The sequence below is a fragment of the Poecilia latipinna genome, unplaced genomic scaffold (assembly GCF_001443285.1).
Source record: "Poecilia latipinna isolate Pla-1442-1.1 unplaced genomic scaffold, P_latipinna-1.0 Scaffold355, whole genome shotgun sequence".
In the NCBI taxonomy this organism is placed as follows: Eukaryota; Metazoa; Chordata; class Actinopteri; order Cyprinodontiformes; family Poeciliidae; genus Poecilia; species Poecilia latipinna.
This window is the reverse complement of record NW_015112971.1, coordinates 1-16962: the sequence shown is the minus strand read 5'-3', so window position 1 is coordinate 16962 and position 16962 is coordinate 1. Positions and strand designations below refer to the sequence as shown.

Here is a 16962-nt window from a genome sequence, read left to right as displayed (position 1 = left end):
TCCCACTTTCAAAGGATTCGCAGCCTTCGTGTGATGCATGTTGTAAGACTTCATTGTATTTGACACGCTTTCATGTGATCTTCCAACAGGTCGTGGATCATCAAGCAACGGAGCAACGTCTTCTTATGGGTCTGGTAATGAGAAGAAGACGACACAGAAGGCGACGCCGGATCCCAAAGTTGTTTATTTGAGTAGTTTCCCTGATGCCAGCTTCACTCTTCACTGGGCTTTCTTAGTGTTTTCTTGAAAATGAGTGGCATTGCAGTCTTATCATATTACAAACCCGATGCGTTTCGACTCGGACGATATTCTACATGTCCAGGGATGCAGTAGATTGGTCACCTCATTCGTAAACACTGCCCATCTGTTCAGAACTTAATGTCAGTATAAATGCAGATGTTCTGTGAAAACCTTAGAGGTTTGTCTAAAGCAAACAAATCCAAAGCTCTGTGCACCTCGGAGACCGTTTGATCCATATCCAGAAATTAAGATTTGCTTTCCACCTAAACTAACAGGCCGTATAAGGAGAGTATTAATTAAAGCAGCCAAGAGACCCAAGATACGAGCTGCAGAAATCCAAAGCTAAGGTGGGAGAGTCTGTTGACAGGACAAGTGGAAAAAGCTGGACTTGGTGGTGAGAAGAAACCTTACAGCTAAAAGAAAACCATGAGAAGTCTCATTTGCAGTTTGCCATCTGAGCACTGTGGTCAGAAGAGGCCGAAACTCATATTTTCAGTGTGTGAAAAAGGTTGTGTGTGGGAGAAACGCTGCAAATCCCCCTAAATGCACCTATAACAAAATATGACTGCGTCATGCATGACTTCTTTGTGTTGGCCCGAGATAAAATCCTAATAAAAACATTTAAAGCAGGTACTTGAAACACGGCAAAATGTAAAAATGCTCAAAAAACAGACGCATCCTTGGCAGCAGCGCATCTTGGTTCATTTCCAATCTGCTTTGCTTCGGTTCGGTCCATCCACCCGAATCTCTTGTCTGCCATTTTCCAAATAAGTTTGGATCTTTCCTGCTCTCGTTCAGATTAAATGCCGCCATCTCTCCACCGCTAATGGTCAGAACTCTCATTTGCACATTTCTTTGTGAAGACAGGTTACTGCTGGGCTCCCTTACGCCCATTTGTGCTAAAAGCAAAGAAACTGCTCCCCACAGCTACAAGTAAACACGTTTGAAATCTTCATCTGTCGCAAACGTATTCGTCCTCCCCTAAGGTTGGAGCTCTTCAGCTTATAAGCAAATAAAATGATGGCGTGTCCATAAATTTTTCATGCCAGTCCCTGGTTGAAAGTGATCAAGAAGCCCTTAGATGTGCTGAATATCATGTCTGCAGCTCTCCTCTCTGCACTTTCACCAGGCGCTGCGGAGGATTAACTGCAGGACGCTGCTGCTGGAATCCCTGCCGAAATTTGAAAGCAGCAAATCAGCCTAACTCTTATTGTCATTCCTATTGGAAATCCCAAAGAAGCCAGCCCTTCTCGTTAAGTGTACAAAAGGCTGACAGAATCGCTCTTGTAGCACCGATTCTTGTCAAGAGAGAAAATGGAAGTGTGCTGGCTTCTACACCTGTGCTCTTCTCCTCTTTCCTTTCCTCCGTCTCTCCCTCCACTCCACCAGCTGTCTCCTCCACGCATGCCGTCTGTGCTAAATCCATTTTCCCCATCATCGCTCCAATTTACATTTGTACTTCTGTTTTATGCTACTTTTTTTGGACCCTTTTTCCTCCATCGCGAGCCCGAGGAAAGAATTAATAATGATGGATACACTTTTCTCCCGCTTTTGTTCGCTTTTCTCCCAAAGCACACCAACCCTCTTGCCTCGCAAGCTGCGCTAAACACTCCTATTCACACACACCAGAGAGCAAAAGCTAGAACTCTCTGTCCACTCGTAACAGGAACACAAGAAGTCCATTATCTCCGGCCCAGAGGAGCTCCATCACACGCAGGAGAACTTTGGGCCGAATGCTGCGACACTTTTCCATCACATCAAAAGAAATTACACTTAAATTCAAATGCAAATTTTCCCCAAGCACTACTCATCCAATTATTTTTAATGCATCGCTCAAGTCGGGGGTTTTTTCAGTCTGCGCAGATAAATCCTTTTGTAGAGGATAATTCATGTTTTATTCTGCCGTTCTGAAGATAACCCCTTAAAAGATTCACAAAATGAGACGTAAAAAGAGTCACCGCAGGCTGCCGGTGCAGGCCCAGACATCCAACAAGGAAGCCTTGAAGTTTGTTTAAGTGGGTAAAGGAGGAGACGTCTCCGAAACAAGCTGCTAGATGAGCCAGCGGAAAGCTTGCAATATGCAAACTGTGTGGATAACGGCAACGGGGAAAAAAAAAAAAAAAGCACAATACTGGTGGGTATTATGATGATGTGAAGTTGTGATGGATCAGTACATGCTGGCAAGCAGAGGGATTATATATCCTCTATAAAACCTTCTGATTCTGCCTTTGGACAAACTTGATGGAGTCGAATTCAACGCAAACTCATAATATTGTGAAGTAATTAAACTAATTAGGATTTTCACAAATGATCCAGGTTTTTTAAATTTTTGTTTCACATTTTCACGGCGGCTCAGAGGTAGAAGAGAGACCGTCTTGGCTGCTGCTGCTGCTCTGCGTTTGTGTGATGTGAGCAGCGTAACCTGCCTCTCATTTTTCCGAGTCCAACCATTCGAGAGATGTCACACCTGCACTAAACGTCTTCTAGTTCCAAGTTGGAAAACATGAGATTTGCTGTCTGTTATGGTTCCGACTAGGGCTGCACAATGTAAGGAAAACATGCGCTAAGATAACACGCAATTAATAAAACAAATCTAAAAAAAAAAAAACAGGTACCGAGTCTATTTGTCTAGTTGAGGAAGTGATTAATCTCAAATTAATCTTATTAAAATGTTTGGGTAAGCAACAACTTACTTATACTTTCTCAGCAACTTTAATATTTTGAAACAACAGATATTTAGGGTGGATTTAACCACCCATGTTACTTATACAGTTGCAGCAGGTCAGCAAGTTCTTAGCTATATTGCGACTGATGCCATAACAGTGTAGCAACAGTGAACTTACGAAGCATCTGCAGCCTCGTTTCCAACGAGTGCTAACAAAAATATATTGTTGCCTCTAAGTTTTTATTTACTCACTAAAAGAAGCCTATTCAGAAATGTATGTTCCACAGCATTATATGACGGACTGACTTAAAATACGAAACACCAAAACTTTTTATTCATTGTCATTTGTACAGCTGCCATATTTAATATCCGAGTCCTGTAAGCTCTGGTTTCCCCAGCTGGAATTCAAAATTGGCCAACATTTCCTGGAAAATTAGAAAATCTGGCTTCAAATGAAAAGGAAACGTACCGTTAGAAGATGAGAATTTTAGCTTCAAGAGATTATATTTTTCCGTTTTCATTGTGATGAAGCACAGCCTGTCCCGTTTCCCTTAAAAAAAACTGTTCGTTATCAAATACTCCCATCAAATATCAGTTTGGTTATTTTTCAGTAGAAGTAGGAACATTTTTATGGCTTTAAGAGAAAAAAAAGTATTAAAGACAGACTTTTGATTCCTCTTTTACGAAAATATAACTTGGATTGGAAAACGTTTCATGGGTTTCATTTTATCTTTACACTACCAAGAGTCACACGGCTTTGACTAAAGGTTTTACACCAATTTACTGCAAAAGTCTAAAAAGTTGTTCTACTTTGAACTGCCTTATATACTAACCTTGCGCAAGAAAAAAAAAATAAATTTCTGCATCTATGTTCTTCTCCGCCAGCCACGTCGAAGGCTGTGCCTTAAGACAGGGAGGAAAATAAAAATATATGATACAAAGGCACCAAAATCACTTCCATGAACGCATTTCCTTTTTAGATGAATCTAGCCAAGGAGAACCAAGGCAGACTGTACTTCATATCATTAGTATATTTTTGTTGCAGCTGTTAAGTTGGGGAAAATAGCATAAACCGATTAAAAGTTGGTTCAGAAATGGTATTTGGAGCTTAAAGCCTTTTTATTTTGACAAAAAGAAACCGTAATAAGATCCCGTTTGTTATTTGACAGTAAAAAAATGACTAAAAACATACCAATTTTGCCACCACTACACTACAGCAAGGAATCCCCCCCCCCACCCCAAACACAGAAAGCATATTGTGGATGCCAAAACACAGCCTGCTTCTTGCGAAGTCTCATCCAAGAGGACTGTACGCTTCAAATGAGCGAGAGTAATGAGGGAGACAGAGCGCGAGTAAAAATTCACTGCAGCCTCACAAATACAGACGTGGTCGCAGCCTCGCTGGTCCTCCCACACCATTACGGTCTGCCGTGATCTGACGTTGGGCTGGACTTCACATAAAGCAGAGCTTGAAGTTATCGAACGGAGCCGTGTGTGGGTTTGGAGCGCCACCTTTCTGCATGTGTGCGCTAATTAGTGTCGGGACGGGGGCCAGTCGCAGGCTGGAGGGGGAGACTTGGCTCCTGTAGACCTGAGCTCTGGCCGTTTCTCGCATGGCTTGACGGACACAGGCAGACGCGAGTGCTCAGGAAAAACCCCTCACCCAGTGGAGGAAAAACAGCCAAGCCCCTTTGCCCTTGAACCGTCTCCTCAGACGAGTCAGAAAATGGGAGAGATTGCACCGAATTGAAAGGAAATCTCTTTTCCGCCAAACTGAGGAGCCGCGCCGACCACATGGGAGATTCAATCCAGAACGTTTAACTTTTTTTTTTTTTTTTTTTTTTTTTTGGACGCACAGCTGAGCGGCCCCCACTTTCTTCTTGGACTGACGAAATAAGATGGAGGGAATCTAGGTTATAGCCTCACAAGAGTCCCCCCTGAGAGAAACCCAGAATGGAGGGATGGAAGGAGAAATGGAGACTACTAAGCTGTGATTAAGGAAGAGCTGCTGCTATTTAAGAGTTAAGCTGGAGAGGAGAAGGAGATTGCATGGGCAGTGGAGGAGGAGAAGAACGCTGGAGGGGGTGGGGGGTAAGAGCATCCTCTCCGAGCAGAGAGATCAGCAAGCATGCAGGCGGAGGCTGAACGACAACCTGAGAATGACAGAAGTGGGGGAGAGCGCACGCTGAGCAAGAAGATGAAAGATGCAACAAAGAGAGCCAAGTGGAGCCAAGGAGATGACGAGGGAGAGATAAAAGGGAAAGAAAGGGGAGAAGAGGGTATGTTTGCATATGACTAAGCAACAGGATCAAAAATGAGAGGAGGAGAGGCAAGGAGAAGAGAGGACATCCATCCCTCTCTTTGCCTTGTGTACGCAGGGCACGGCTGAGGGCAGAGGACTCGAGTAACGCAGAGTCACAGAGTGGAGTGGATTCATGTTTTTGTGTGTCATGCAGCTGTGGGGTAAAAAAAAATAAAACACAAGGAGCGGGGGACCTGCCATGTAGCAGGTGCTGACCATTTCACGCCTGTCGGCCCCTCTTAGCCCTGTTTGTCTACAAAGATCCACATTAGTCTCTGCAGGTCTGAATCACACCCCCATCTGAAGTCATCTCTCTCCACCATAGGTTCCCTCTTCCCACAATCATACTTCACTCTGACATTTGCTGCTCGCCTTAGTCACCTCTTAACTGCTGGCAGATTTAGCTCGCATCTTATCCTCCTCCTCCTCTGGAAATGAGTAACGCTGGAGCAGGACGGAGGGAAGGAGGAAGGAAGGACCCGACTGGACGGACAGATGGACGGATGAGCGATTTGTGGGAAGTTCAACATGCGACCGAAAAGGATAATGGAGAGAGTAAGAGGTCGAAAAAAAGACGAGAACACAAAATAAAAGAGAAACATAATTGCAGGATGAAAGAGAGCAGAAGAGGAACGAATGGTGGAGTTGAGAAGAAAAGCGGTGAAGAGCTGAAGCAGCAAAGGGTGACTGATCTGCTCTGAGAGGCTTGAAGAGTGACAGAAACACACACTACGCTGAGCCACAGCGGAGGCCAACGGCTGCACACATTGGACGCAGTGGCACAAGATTCCCACAGGAGTTTTAAATGCTGTCGGCATCGCTCCCGCTCCCTCCGTCCCTCATGTCTTTAGCCTCTCAGACTAAAGAGTGCATTGCTGGCACCGATTTATCTGGGCGCACACTCCCTGGCTTTGTAGTCTGAAATCAAGTCTCCATCTTCCTCCACCTGCTCGTGGGATCTTCCAGTCTTCCTCACTTGTAAAACACAGCAGGAGATGGAAAAATCCTTTGTGCTAAAAAGGCCAGTTACACTACCACTGCATGTAGCAGCAGAAAGTGGCCCCCGGGGGTTTGCCGACGCATACTGTGGCACCATAAAAAGCCGACAGACCTCGAAGATGGGGAAGTAGAGAGCGATAATCAGAACGAACAAGCAAAATATGAAGAGGGTGAAAAAAGCTAAAAAATTAGAGCATGAAGAGCCTGGGTGGCTTTTAAGACGCATCCAGCAGAAGACATGTACTTTCTCCTCCATTATAGACACAGTTTACTCCTATGTCAGCAGAAAATAACTTCATATTAAGTGCAATCATGCCACAGAAGAGTGGAAGGAGATGCATATTGTATGAGGTGAAATGCAGGGATGAACTCTACTGAAAGGTCCTGCTGAACTCTTGGAACAGAGCAGGGGGGGGGGAGACTGTGTGGCTTCTTTTCCAGTCTTTCTGACACCATTTTAGACATTTTTACTTCAAAGCACAGAAACGCCATCAGAGGCTCTTCCTCGCATGAATGCATGTCTGCATAGATGGATGATTTTCACAAATAAGAGTGGCCACACAAAAACATGTGCAACTCAACGGGTATGACCAGATCTTGCAATATTTAACGGGCTGATATCGCTTGGCAAAGTGAAGTCTGTTTTTCAAAAACATATCCCAGCATTCGATTTTATCCCCAGTAAAACTTTAATATCTCCTCAATTTCTCACGGACTACACTTAACTGTGGGATTCGAATCAGAAATGATCATTTCTGATTTGAAATGGCAACAATGTTGACATGTATGTGAAATTTTAAAGGATGAGTTAACAGTGACTAAAGCTAGGCTCAATAAAGCAGCTAGACGTTGTGTTTACTTCAACATGGGTTTGCTTTTCTCCAAGTCATTAACTTCTTGACTTTACATTTTTCATTGAAATTTAATAGAAGTGCGTCGATAAATTGGGCCAAACAATAAACCTTCCCCAATTTCCTTAATCAATGAACAACTGATACATGTGAAATCCATCTTCTCGATCGACCTCATCTACTTCTGCAAATGTCTAAAAATCAACCACCGTCTCCTTTTGCTGTGTTGAGAAAAAGGTTCGACTGTCGGACTGGACCACCAGTTAATGTCTGCAGGTTCCCAGTTAACGATCTGGGAACCTGCTGCTCTGGTTCTGGGCGGCTTTTGCCCGACTCTTGCCTGATCCACCAGCTTTGGCCTCAGCGATGCCAGATGCCACGAGGCTACCTGCTTGTTTTTGTTGCTTATTTTGCTCAACAAAATCTCAATTATTTCTTGAAGTCCATATCTACAATCCGTTTTGATCCAGCTGAACTAGCCGGGTCATAACACCAGAAACACAAAATCTGTTGTAGTTCTTGGCACATGAAGCAAAAGATAAAAAGTGCTGCTCCATGTCGTAGTTTCTGAAAACCTCTGGATATAAAATTCAAACAAATACGCAAAATTCTCTTCTTTTTTCAAACTGTGTTTTTTTTCTATCAAAACATCTTAAAATTAAGTTAAAATTCTTCATTTCAAAGAGGAACATGTGAAATTATATCAATCCCTCTAATATGAAGGTTAAATTTACCTGTTGTACCCATTTAGTAGCTTTAAGACTCAAACATTGAAGTAAGAATGAAAGTATGTCGAGTTGCCACGCCGCGTTGACAGAGGCGGCTAATAAAAATTACTCATCAGGCTAGCTGACAACATTCGCCTACAGGTGCATTAAAGAATAATAATCTTCCAGTGCTGAGAAATAATTAATCTGGAAGCATTTTGACAACTTGGTAGTAAAATTAACAATGAGAGTGAAAGAAGAGACACAAAGGATTTGTTAGAACTGTGAGAATATGGCTAACCATTATTTAGCCATCAGTTAGCATCCACTCCTCTTTGGCACTAAGAGCTGCTTCAGTTATTTAATGAGTCTGGAGAGGGATCGGACAAAAAGATTTAACATTTTAACCAAATCATTTTTAAGAAGCGACCAAATGCATTTTATCATCTTTTTGTCTCCAGTCGCAAACGGCTCTAGAAGTACAACCTACCCGTCATCAGAAGGACTACTTCTGCACTCCAAGCACTTCAACTGCATTTCTAAAGACTAAAAATAGTAGCATTGAATCAGTCACAACCAGAGAATCTCTTAATGTTTTCACTGAATAGAGAAAAAAAAATTTCACACTGCAAACCTAAAAATCTTACAATATTATCACTTGCAAACAAACAGAAGTTAGAAACATTACCACAGATCAACTAGTTACCATTTTTTCAGTGATAACTGCAAAATTGATATTCATTAAAATCAATTATTTCAAAATAGAATATTTTTTGAAGAGTTTAAATTTAATGATATTCTTTAAAAATCTCTTCTTGCTCAAAAAAAGGATTTAAGGACTTTTTTTTTTTCCTTTTTTGCCAATAGAGTCGTTTCAGGATAAGAAAATAACTTTTTTTTTTAAAGTCAAATATGTACTAGAATAAGACATAAAGAAAATGTACTAAGTTTGTGGAAAAAACGTCAGTTTTCTCAAAAATACCCCTACTCTTCTTGTGTTTTTGTGAACCTAAAATCCTGCATCGACTTTTGAGACGGATGCATCATTAACACCAGTAGCAGGTTTTATACCAGCTTATAAAATCTACATCTATTCAAATCAAATACACCACTCACAGTTGTGGTCTAAAGTGTCATTACTGCTCATTTCCTTTGCTTTGGGTCCTCCATTTACATTAATGCATGTAAGTACTTGTGAGGACTCAAAGTGTAAGAATGGCTTCAGGGTAAAGAGAGGCCTCAGTTGAGAAAAAAAAACAAAAAACACAACAGATTAGAAAAAAATGGAGGCCAAAGGAAAAGAAAATGCAAAATTGCCTCTAGATGCACAAAAAACAGGGGACCTTGAACACTATTGCAGCATAAAAACTTGGAATAAAAAAAGTATCGACAGCAGCAAAGAGACGTGGAAAAAGTGACATGCACTCCTAACGGAAAACAGAAAAAGAGAGTCATGATGTTGAAGGAAAGAATCCAAAAGGATGCACACACTGACTCAGCATTTACATCCCCTCAGACACACACACCAAGGACAGAGCAGCTGGACCCACTAACCTTACACTAAACACCCAAGATCAACCTCAGCACAGAGGAAATGTGTGTGTGGGTGTCTGCGGTGTTTATGTGGCATGTGAGGAAAACAAGGTGCATCCCTGGGGAAGCAATAAGAGCATAAAACACGGGGAAACGTGTGGCTCGTGTGATGAAAGAGCAGTTGGTTCCAGCTCATCAGTTTTCAGGATATAAATATTTTCATACACAAGCCTGAGGTAAGTTTATGTAATGAATGAACAGCCAGCAGTGCATTTCGCTTTCACTCTGCTGGAATTCCCAAAGCTTTATTGATGCGTTAAATATGTACAATTCATCAGCATGTATGGACATTTGCAACTCGTGCAAATTACACCAAGCACTGATTTTAATCTATTTAGAGCAGCAGATGAGTGGATTTGTGATGCCAATTCATTACGTAGCAGGGAAGTGCATGAAAAGGACACTTCAATTAATCATTTCCAGTGACGAATGCACACATGTGGCGCTCACACTTTGAATCAAACTCAAAAGATGTATGCACCGATTGTGCAACTTAAACTAAAGTGCAGCTTGCTCAAGTCAGGATGCAGCTCACCTCTGACGTGGATCGTGATCTGTTCCCTGGTGGTCCCGATGCTGTTCTTGACCTCGCACACAAAGGTGGTGTTGACAGAATTGTCCACTTTCAGCACCTTGAGCTCTTTCTCATTGGGCAGCACGGTATCTGGCAACTGTCCTGTCATTCTGTGGGGAAACAAGCAAATCAGCCCAGGAAAGAAAAGGAAAAAGCAGTGAGGAGAGGCAGAAATGGAAATTTATATATGAGCAGAATGTGTTGCATTGTTCAGTCCCAGTAAATTCCACTAATCTTGATTGGCAGAAAATAACCAGTCAGTGTCCAGCTCTCCTAAAAATTAAACCCACTATTAAATATGGGGAAGAAGAAATCACATTTAGAATTATAATGACTACAGTTTTCCCCAGCTCCATTATTGTTGATAACTGCAGGTGAACCAACCAGAATGTTGTGAATCTTTCACCAACCAGTGTCAACTTGGCTCAGTTTCTTTAAAGAACTACAACATCTAAAACAGAAAGGAAAAGAAAACCAATCTTAAATGTCATTCTTCATCCATAGCATCAGCAGGAGTGGTGTAAAAACACACATGTGAGACAACATCGCTTTAAAACAGTTTTTGTTCCATGTCAAGAGGTTGAAAGCGAAAGAGGATTAAAAACAAACAGCAACTATGTTGTGATTCATTCAGCCTTCCTGTTATCTGCTTTAAGTTTCACTCTCTCTCACTCCTTTGCAGCATGAAAGAACCAAACACACACGTCTCGACTTGTTTACTTTTAAACAGCCACTTACATCTCTGTGCTTCTCTAGCTTAATTTTTATACGCCTTACTGACACCAAAATAGCAAACATAAAGCTTATTTACCCAGTGTCACAATCTGACCAGAGTCTGTGTGGTTATCACAAGCTGGCAGGCCGCACAAAAGGTTCCACTGATCAGAAAAAGACCAGATTTTAAAGCTCAGAAGGCTGAAAATAATTTGATTCAGGTCAACAGTTGAAGTGATGATCCATTTCTATGTGAAAGAATGTACCGTCTGGCTTTTATAGTAAAACAATTAAAAATAAAAAAAAAATAAAAACTCAAATATCCAAGCTTAAAATGTCCAGATGTATGTATGTCCTCTAAATTATTTCAGTAGCTTTACAAATGGCCACTAATTAAGGAAAACAAGAGTCATTGTGTTTGTGGAAGAATTCAAATCCTATTATGAGAAATATCTCAATCATTTCACTGTTTTTCAGCCTCAATAATAAAAAGTATGATTACAGTTCTACAACGCCTGCAGACTGAAGAGTAAACTACAGGAAGGAAAGGAAGCCTTTAAACGGCAGAAAGACAAAACGACAAAGCCTCCAGAATGACCCGATACTCACGTTGTCCATTGCACAGTGTGAGGAACGGGGTTTGCGTTAGCCTTGCAGAGGAGCCCCACGTTCGTACGGCCCAAGTACCAATTGTTGTCATATCCCTCAATTTCCACCATAGGGGGGTCTGGCGCAGTACGAGTGAATGACAGGAGGGAAATTGGGGAAGGAAGGGAAATAAGTTTAATTATTCACTGTGAGGTTTGAAATGTTCAAAGCCTATCACATTAGTGTGAGCGCCAGGGGAAATCAAGAGAGCAGGGTGTCCGTGCGTGCGTGCGTGCGTGCGTGCGTGCGCTTACACCGAATGGCTAGCTTCAGCGGGAGGCTCTCGTCTTTGAGCTGGGTCCTGTGGTTCACCAGACAGGTGAGGTCCTTCGCGTTGTCCGTGGGCGTCGGCGCCAGGCGGTACTCGCTCGTCACCGTCACCGTGTTGTCGGCGCCCGTCTTAGACGTTTCTGTCCAGTTGCCTTTGGCTGTGGTCACCCATCGGATCTTTGCCGCCGGGCGGCCATCTCTGGACACGCAGCGGGCCACCACGACCGGCTTGGTGCCAGCCACCTCTGCTACGGTGGTGGCAGAGTTCACGGGCTTGGCTGGTGGACGGGTCGAGGAAAAGATGCACAGGGAGCAGGAACAAAGAAAGAGGATTAATGGATGTACTGAGAGATAAACAGAAAATAAGATGGCTGAGGGAAATGATAATGTGAGCAATTATCTTTTCCTGATAAACAATTTAAGTCAGTCTGGCTGACAAAAGCAAACATCCTCTGCCCTCCCAACCCCAATCAAACCCTCTCTGTCCAGCTAATCTTTTTTTTTTTCTCTCTCTCCTGAGATTTCATTGACAAACAATTACAGGCAAGCCTGCAAAACTCGCAGATCCTGCCTTATTTCTTCATCTACTGCCTCTCTATAGCCCATCTTCACCCGACGCCGATAAGTCACGTCCCCGACTGGCCGGCTGCATTTCCATACACTGTTTCTAAATGACGGCATGATGTCAGTTATTTCTCCCTCCGCACCGCCTCCCTTCTCATTTGCCCTCTCTGATAGCTTTGCGGGATCAGAGGAGGGCAGGAAGACAGGAACTGACAGCCGGCATGACAAGCAGCCAGATCAATACGCCGCCTGAGGGGAAGCACAGAGGATCGGCGAGTTGGAGAGGCGAGGGGCCGCCGGGTGCTGAGCCTCGCCTGTCTTACATTAAGAAGAATAAAACTGGTGCCTCTTATAACAGCTGCTGATGCTAAATCCTTTCAAAATCCGTGTTTGAATTAAAGAGCAGCACAAGATGCCTTGCATTGGTCCCTTAGGTGAGTATTTTCTAACTATAGCCAGATGGGTGACCACATTGCACAAAAAAATAATATATACATAAAAAAAATAAATGCTTCACTTTCCTTTGGCTCAGATTCAGCGAGTCTGGAAAACTGAAAATGGCTGAACAGTTTTGGCAAGGAAAGTAAAATAAACTGAGGACAGCTGGCCAACTTCTTCTAGCTTTTACCCTCACTAATCAAAGTGTTGATGGTGTGTGAAAGTTGTAAAAACTCACTAAACTAAAAAACTTCTAAACTAAACTAAAAACCTGTGAAGTGGCACAGATCATCTTTGATCTGGGTTACTCTGCACAGAACAATATCTTCATTCACTGAGTATTAAATAAAAATAAAATAAAAGATTCAGGCAACAGATTAATAGGCTCAAATTTAAGTAGGATGGAGTTTACACATTTTTTACTTCAGTTTTTAAGTTTAAAAATAAATGTTATAGGAATAGAACGTGTTTACATCACTTTAAATTACATTTTTTATGTAAAAAAATAACATTCAATTTGTTCTATTACTGCATTATAATGGGAGATTTTCACCAACTGAGACTTTCAGCACAGAAATGGGCCAATATCTGGTATAAAAGGGAAAAAAAAAAGTTTTAAAAAAATCTTGTATTCACCACACTGCTCCTAAAACTTACGATTTTTTATAAGATACCAAAGAAAATGCTGGTCCATACTGTAAATGGTTATTAAAACGGTCGTTCTCTGTTTAATTTTAAGCTCTATTTAACTTGTAATATTAGATGTATTAAGCAATTTAATCCTCCGTGGGCCCAAATGGTTCTTTTTATCTACTTTCTTCTGAATAGTCAACATTTTGCCCACATTAATCCTAATGGTCCAAAAATTAAGGGTTTAGATCAAAGTTACAATCTGTCTTTTCATACTGCAACTCTTAAACTCTGACAGTTCAAGAGTTGCACAAACTCAGCCCAAATACGCAACGTTTTTTGGATAAGCTATAATTTAGCCATTGATTTACTCGATTGGTAAACCTATGGATTTTTTAAGGAGATTACAAAAAATAAATAAATTAAAATCAGAAACCTCTGGATGTTTTGCACTGGGTGCAAATTTCTCAGATTATCAACGATATTAAAAGTGCGATTTAGTAATTCACTTTGGATTAAAAAAAAAACAAAACTTGTCGGTTCATTTATTCACTGCAAACACGTGAATAACTTTTGCCAATTAACCCAATTTGTCGTTGCTGCACATTTTCAGATGCAGCTGCGATCTAACAGCTCCTACAAAGAGGCATCAGCCGCAGTGTGAGGCGTTGATCATCACCTTGTACAGCACAGTCGGATTAAAGCCGACACCATGAAAGCATGGAAACAGTGTTGCGGTTTCAGGCTTTTGGTTTTACTTTGAAACGTGTCAGCCTTATTTCACCGTAGAGTTTCAAAGCGAAAACGGCACCAGACAGGAAAAACAGCCGAGGTAAACATCAGACAATTTCCCAACTCTGTGTTGACATAGTTGGCTGATAAACTGGGAGCAGACCCTGTTTATGTGCTGCAAATACCAGCTTGTATTCATTTAGACTAAACCGTCAGTAGCACTTGTTGAGAACGGAGATTTACTTTTAACTACTCTGGACTAAAACTAGACTTTAAGTTCCTTCTGCTAGCATACAGTTTCATCTTAAACTAAAATATCTTCTTATTTTAATATGCGATTTAAACTTGCAATGAGATCCACGGGTGCGAAAATGTGTTTCTTCCATTCCTGGTTTTCGTTTGCAGGTTTGTCACACTTCAGTGTTTCAGAGCATCAGTCAAAATCGGCAACAATAAAAACAAAAGTGAGTTTTTAAATGATGGTACAGTTCATTACTGAAGGAATAAAAAGCTACATGGCCAAACACTGTTACAAATTTAAAAGTGTGACAAACATGCAAAAAAATAAATAGGAACTCAGGAAGGAGGGAAACACTAAGTGTGAAAAGCATTATATATTAGACTGATTATGAAAAATTCAGTTATTTAATATAATCCTCAAAAAATAATTGAAGTTTGTATCCATCTGTCAACGGGATCAAATAACATTAGATCAGTATTTTGTGGTTTGTAACGTTTCTGCTGAGATGCACCAACAAAAAAAAAAATCCCCGTACACCCACCCAAGCACCACACCCTGCATCAACGCAAAGCGGCATGAAAGTGATCAGAAAGAGGTTCTGCTGAGGTGTAATGGAGGCCCGGGTTCCCCGTCTGCCTCGTTGGGTCTGGGGTCAGGTCGTGTAATCAAGTCTGGTCTCTGATGGTCATTCATGCAGTTATTGGTAGTTTAGAAAGTCCTGCTGAAAAGCTGCCAAGATCAATCATAATGTGGTTAAAATGCAGCTGCCTTCACTCTGGACAGGGAACAGCAGCAGATGATCTTACTGGTCCTTTCTTCATCAGCGGAGAGAACGATTATGAGTCTTGATTTAGAACTGAAATGCAAAGTTTAACTTTTAATCAAACATATATTTAATAAACTAACAGTAATTTAGGTGCTTCTCCTCTTAGCCCAGGTACGGCCCTCTAGATGTCCTCTCTGGTTAAAGAACGACCTTACAGAAGGACCAACAATCGTTGTGTCTGTTGACTTGAAACTCTGAATCCAGCTGCAGTCCAAATCTTACAAATCTCTTTCAGATTTGAACAGGCTTTGCTTCACTGTCTTCTCACAGCTTCAGTTTTCCTTTGGAGTTGCGCAGCTGTTTCTAACATTTTTTCTTCCACTCAATTTTTCTTTCGACAAGTTTAGAGTTGGCAATCTGAACAGTGAGCTTCTTTAGTGACTTCCACTCCACAGTCTCTACACAAACCATAGCAACTTTCCCGTATTGTCTAATGGAATATTCTAAATTTCAGAAAGAAATTCATTGAAATAAACTTTAGAAATGTATTTCTGTGTGTAACAGAGCTACACAATTTGTGTTTTACCTTTTTAAAATTTAACTAATGAAGTAACTGAACTTTGATGATGTTCATTTTTACTGCAATGCCCTTAAAGAAATTCATAAATTGCTCATTTGTTAGCCACGTTGGTCAACACTTGTGTCGCCTATAGACTCGGACACAAGTGGCTCTCAGATCCATTAGATGATTAAGATGAATTTCTTGCTCATCAGAACCTTTACAAAAACATTCACAGTGAGAGCAATTGAATCCAAAATCATTAAAAGCAGCAGATTATGACTGTGACCTACCCAACATGACCAGCTGAGTGATGCCCTGCTCGTTGCCGTCGGGATACGTTGCGTATTCGCAGACGTACCGACCCTCGTCCGTCATCCTGACGTCACTGATCTCGATGGAAGGGCTGGACAGCTCTGGCTGACTGGGCTTGAAGGTGACTCTGCCCTTCATCTGGGACTCAGGATAGTTGGGGCCATAGCTGGGGTGGAACACAGCTATGTTCATCCTCTCTCCATCCTTCGGCTCGTATATCCAAGTGACCTGCAACGGAACATGTTTGGGGTCAGCATAAAGCAGCAGGGAAGAACTGCAAACCTCATTTATCACGGCATCGATAAGAAACACTGGAGAGTCTTTGAAGGCGTCCAGATTTAAATGTAAACTACACGGAGCAACACGTGCAGAATTGCAATCAGGTGAGTGCAGCAGGTATGAATATGGATGGGAATATTTCCAGGAGCAAAACTCTCAGCTGTTCTCTGGGAAGCTGCTAAAGTTGTGCACTTCCACTTCATTTAAATGCAACCAAGAAGTGGCTTCCATTACCATATTCAATCCCCTGAAGCAAAATGAAGCTTAGTGTTGTTTATTTAGAGTAATAAAACATTAAGCTCAAATGTGATAAAAACCTATCGACTGCCTTAGAATGATTTCTGCAAGCAATCGTTTGTTAGATTAAGGTTTAATTTGGCTAATTAAAAACAGAAACGGCACATGAAGCTGAACTGAAGATCCTTCGAGTTCAGTGAATTGTTCTTCTCCAGCTGCACAAAACTTCAAAGTTTTGTCAAAATGCAACTGAATCATTTATTACAGCAGTCAAACTCCTACACAGTTTCAGTAGATTAAGTTCAAGACTTTAAAGATGCAGTAGATAACTTATAAAAATATGTTTTTTTTACATATTTGTTAAAACTGTTGCTATATTGTGATAGTGTAGTATTAGACAGATAATATAAAAACAAAAGAAAAAAAGCTCCTCTTATTCTCCTCGTGCAGAAATACACCACCAGTCAGAAACAACCAATCAGAGACAGGAGGCGGGTCTTGGTGCTGTCAATAATGTTCATGTAGGCAATGTTCATGCCTTTCCCGTTGCTTTCTGCTGCGCTACAGTTCCTCCTTCACAGTGGAGTCTGATTTCCTGGAAAACCGTTTTCCTGGAACGTTGGGTTGTTTCTTCGTAT

General features: G+C 41.5%; 1 protein-coding gene across 1 annotated transcript in view; it reads right to left on the bottom strand.

Annotated features, from left to right (window-relative positions):
- Window positions 1-16036, bottom strand: part of LOC106949641 (nectin-2-like) — a gene marked incomplete at its 5' end in the record, with an annotated part of 80142 nt that extends 64106 nt beyond the window's left edge. Inside the window, 4 exons of the mRNA XM_015036031.1 lie at window positions 9893-10041; window positions 11255-11372; window positions 11548-11841; window positions 15787-16036. Of these exons, the coding sequence (XP_014891517.1) occupies window positions 9893-10041; window positions 11255-11372; window positions 11548-11841; window positions 15787-16036 (811 nt within the window). The remainder of the gene's footprint in view (window positions 1-9892; window positions 10042-11254; window positions 11373-11547; window positions 11842-15786) is intronic.
- Window positions 16037-16962: the final 926 nt, after the last annotated feature.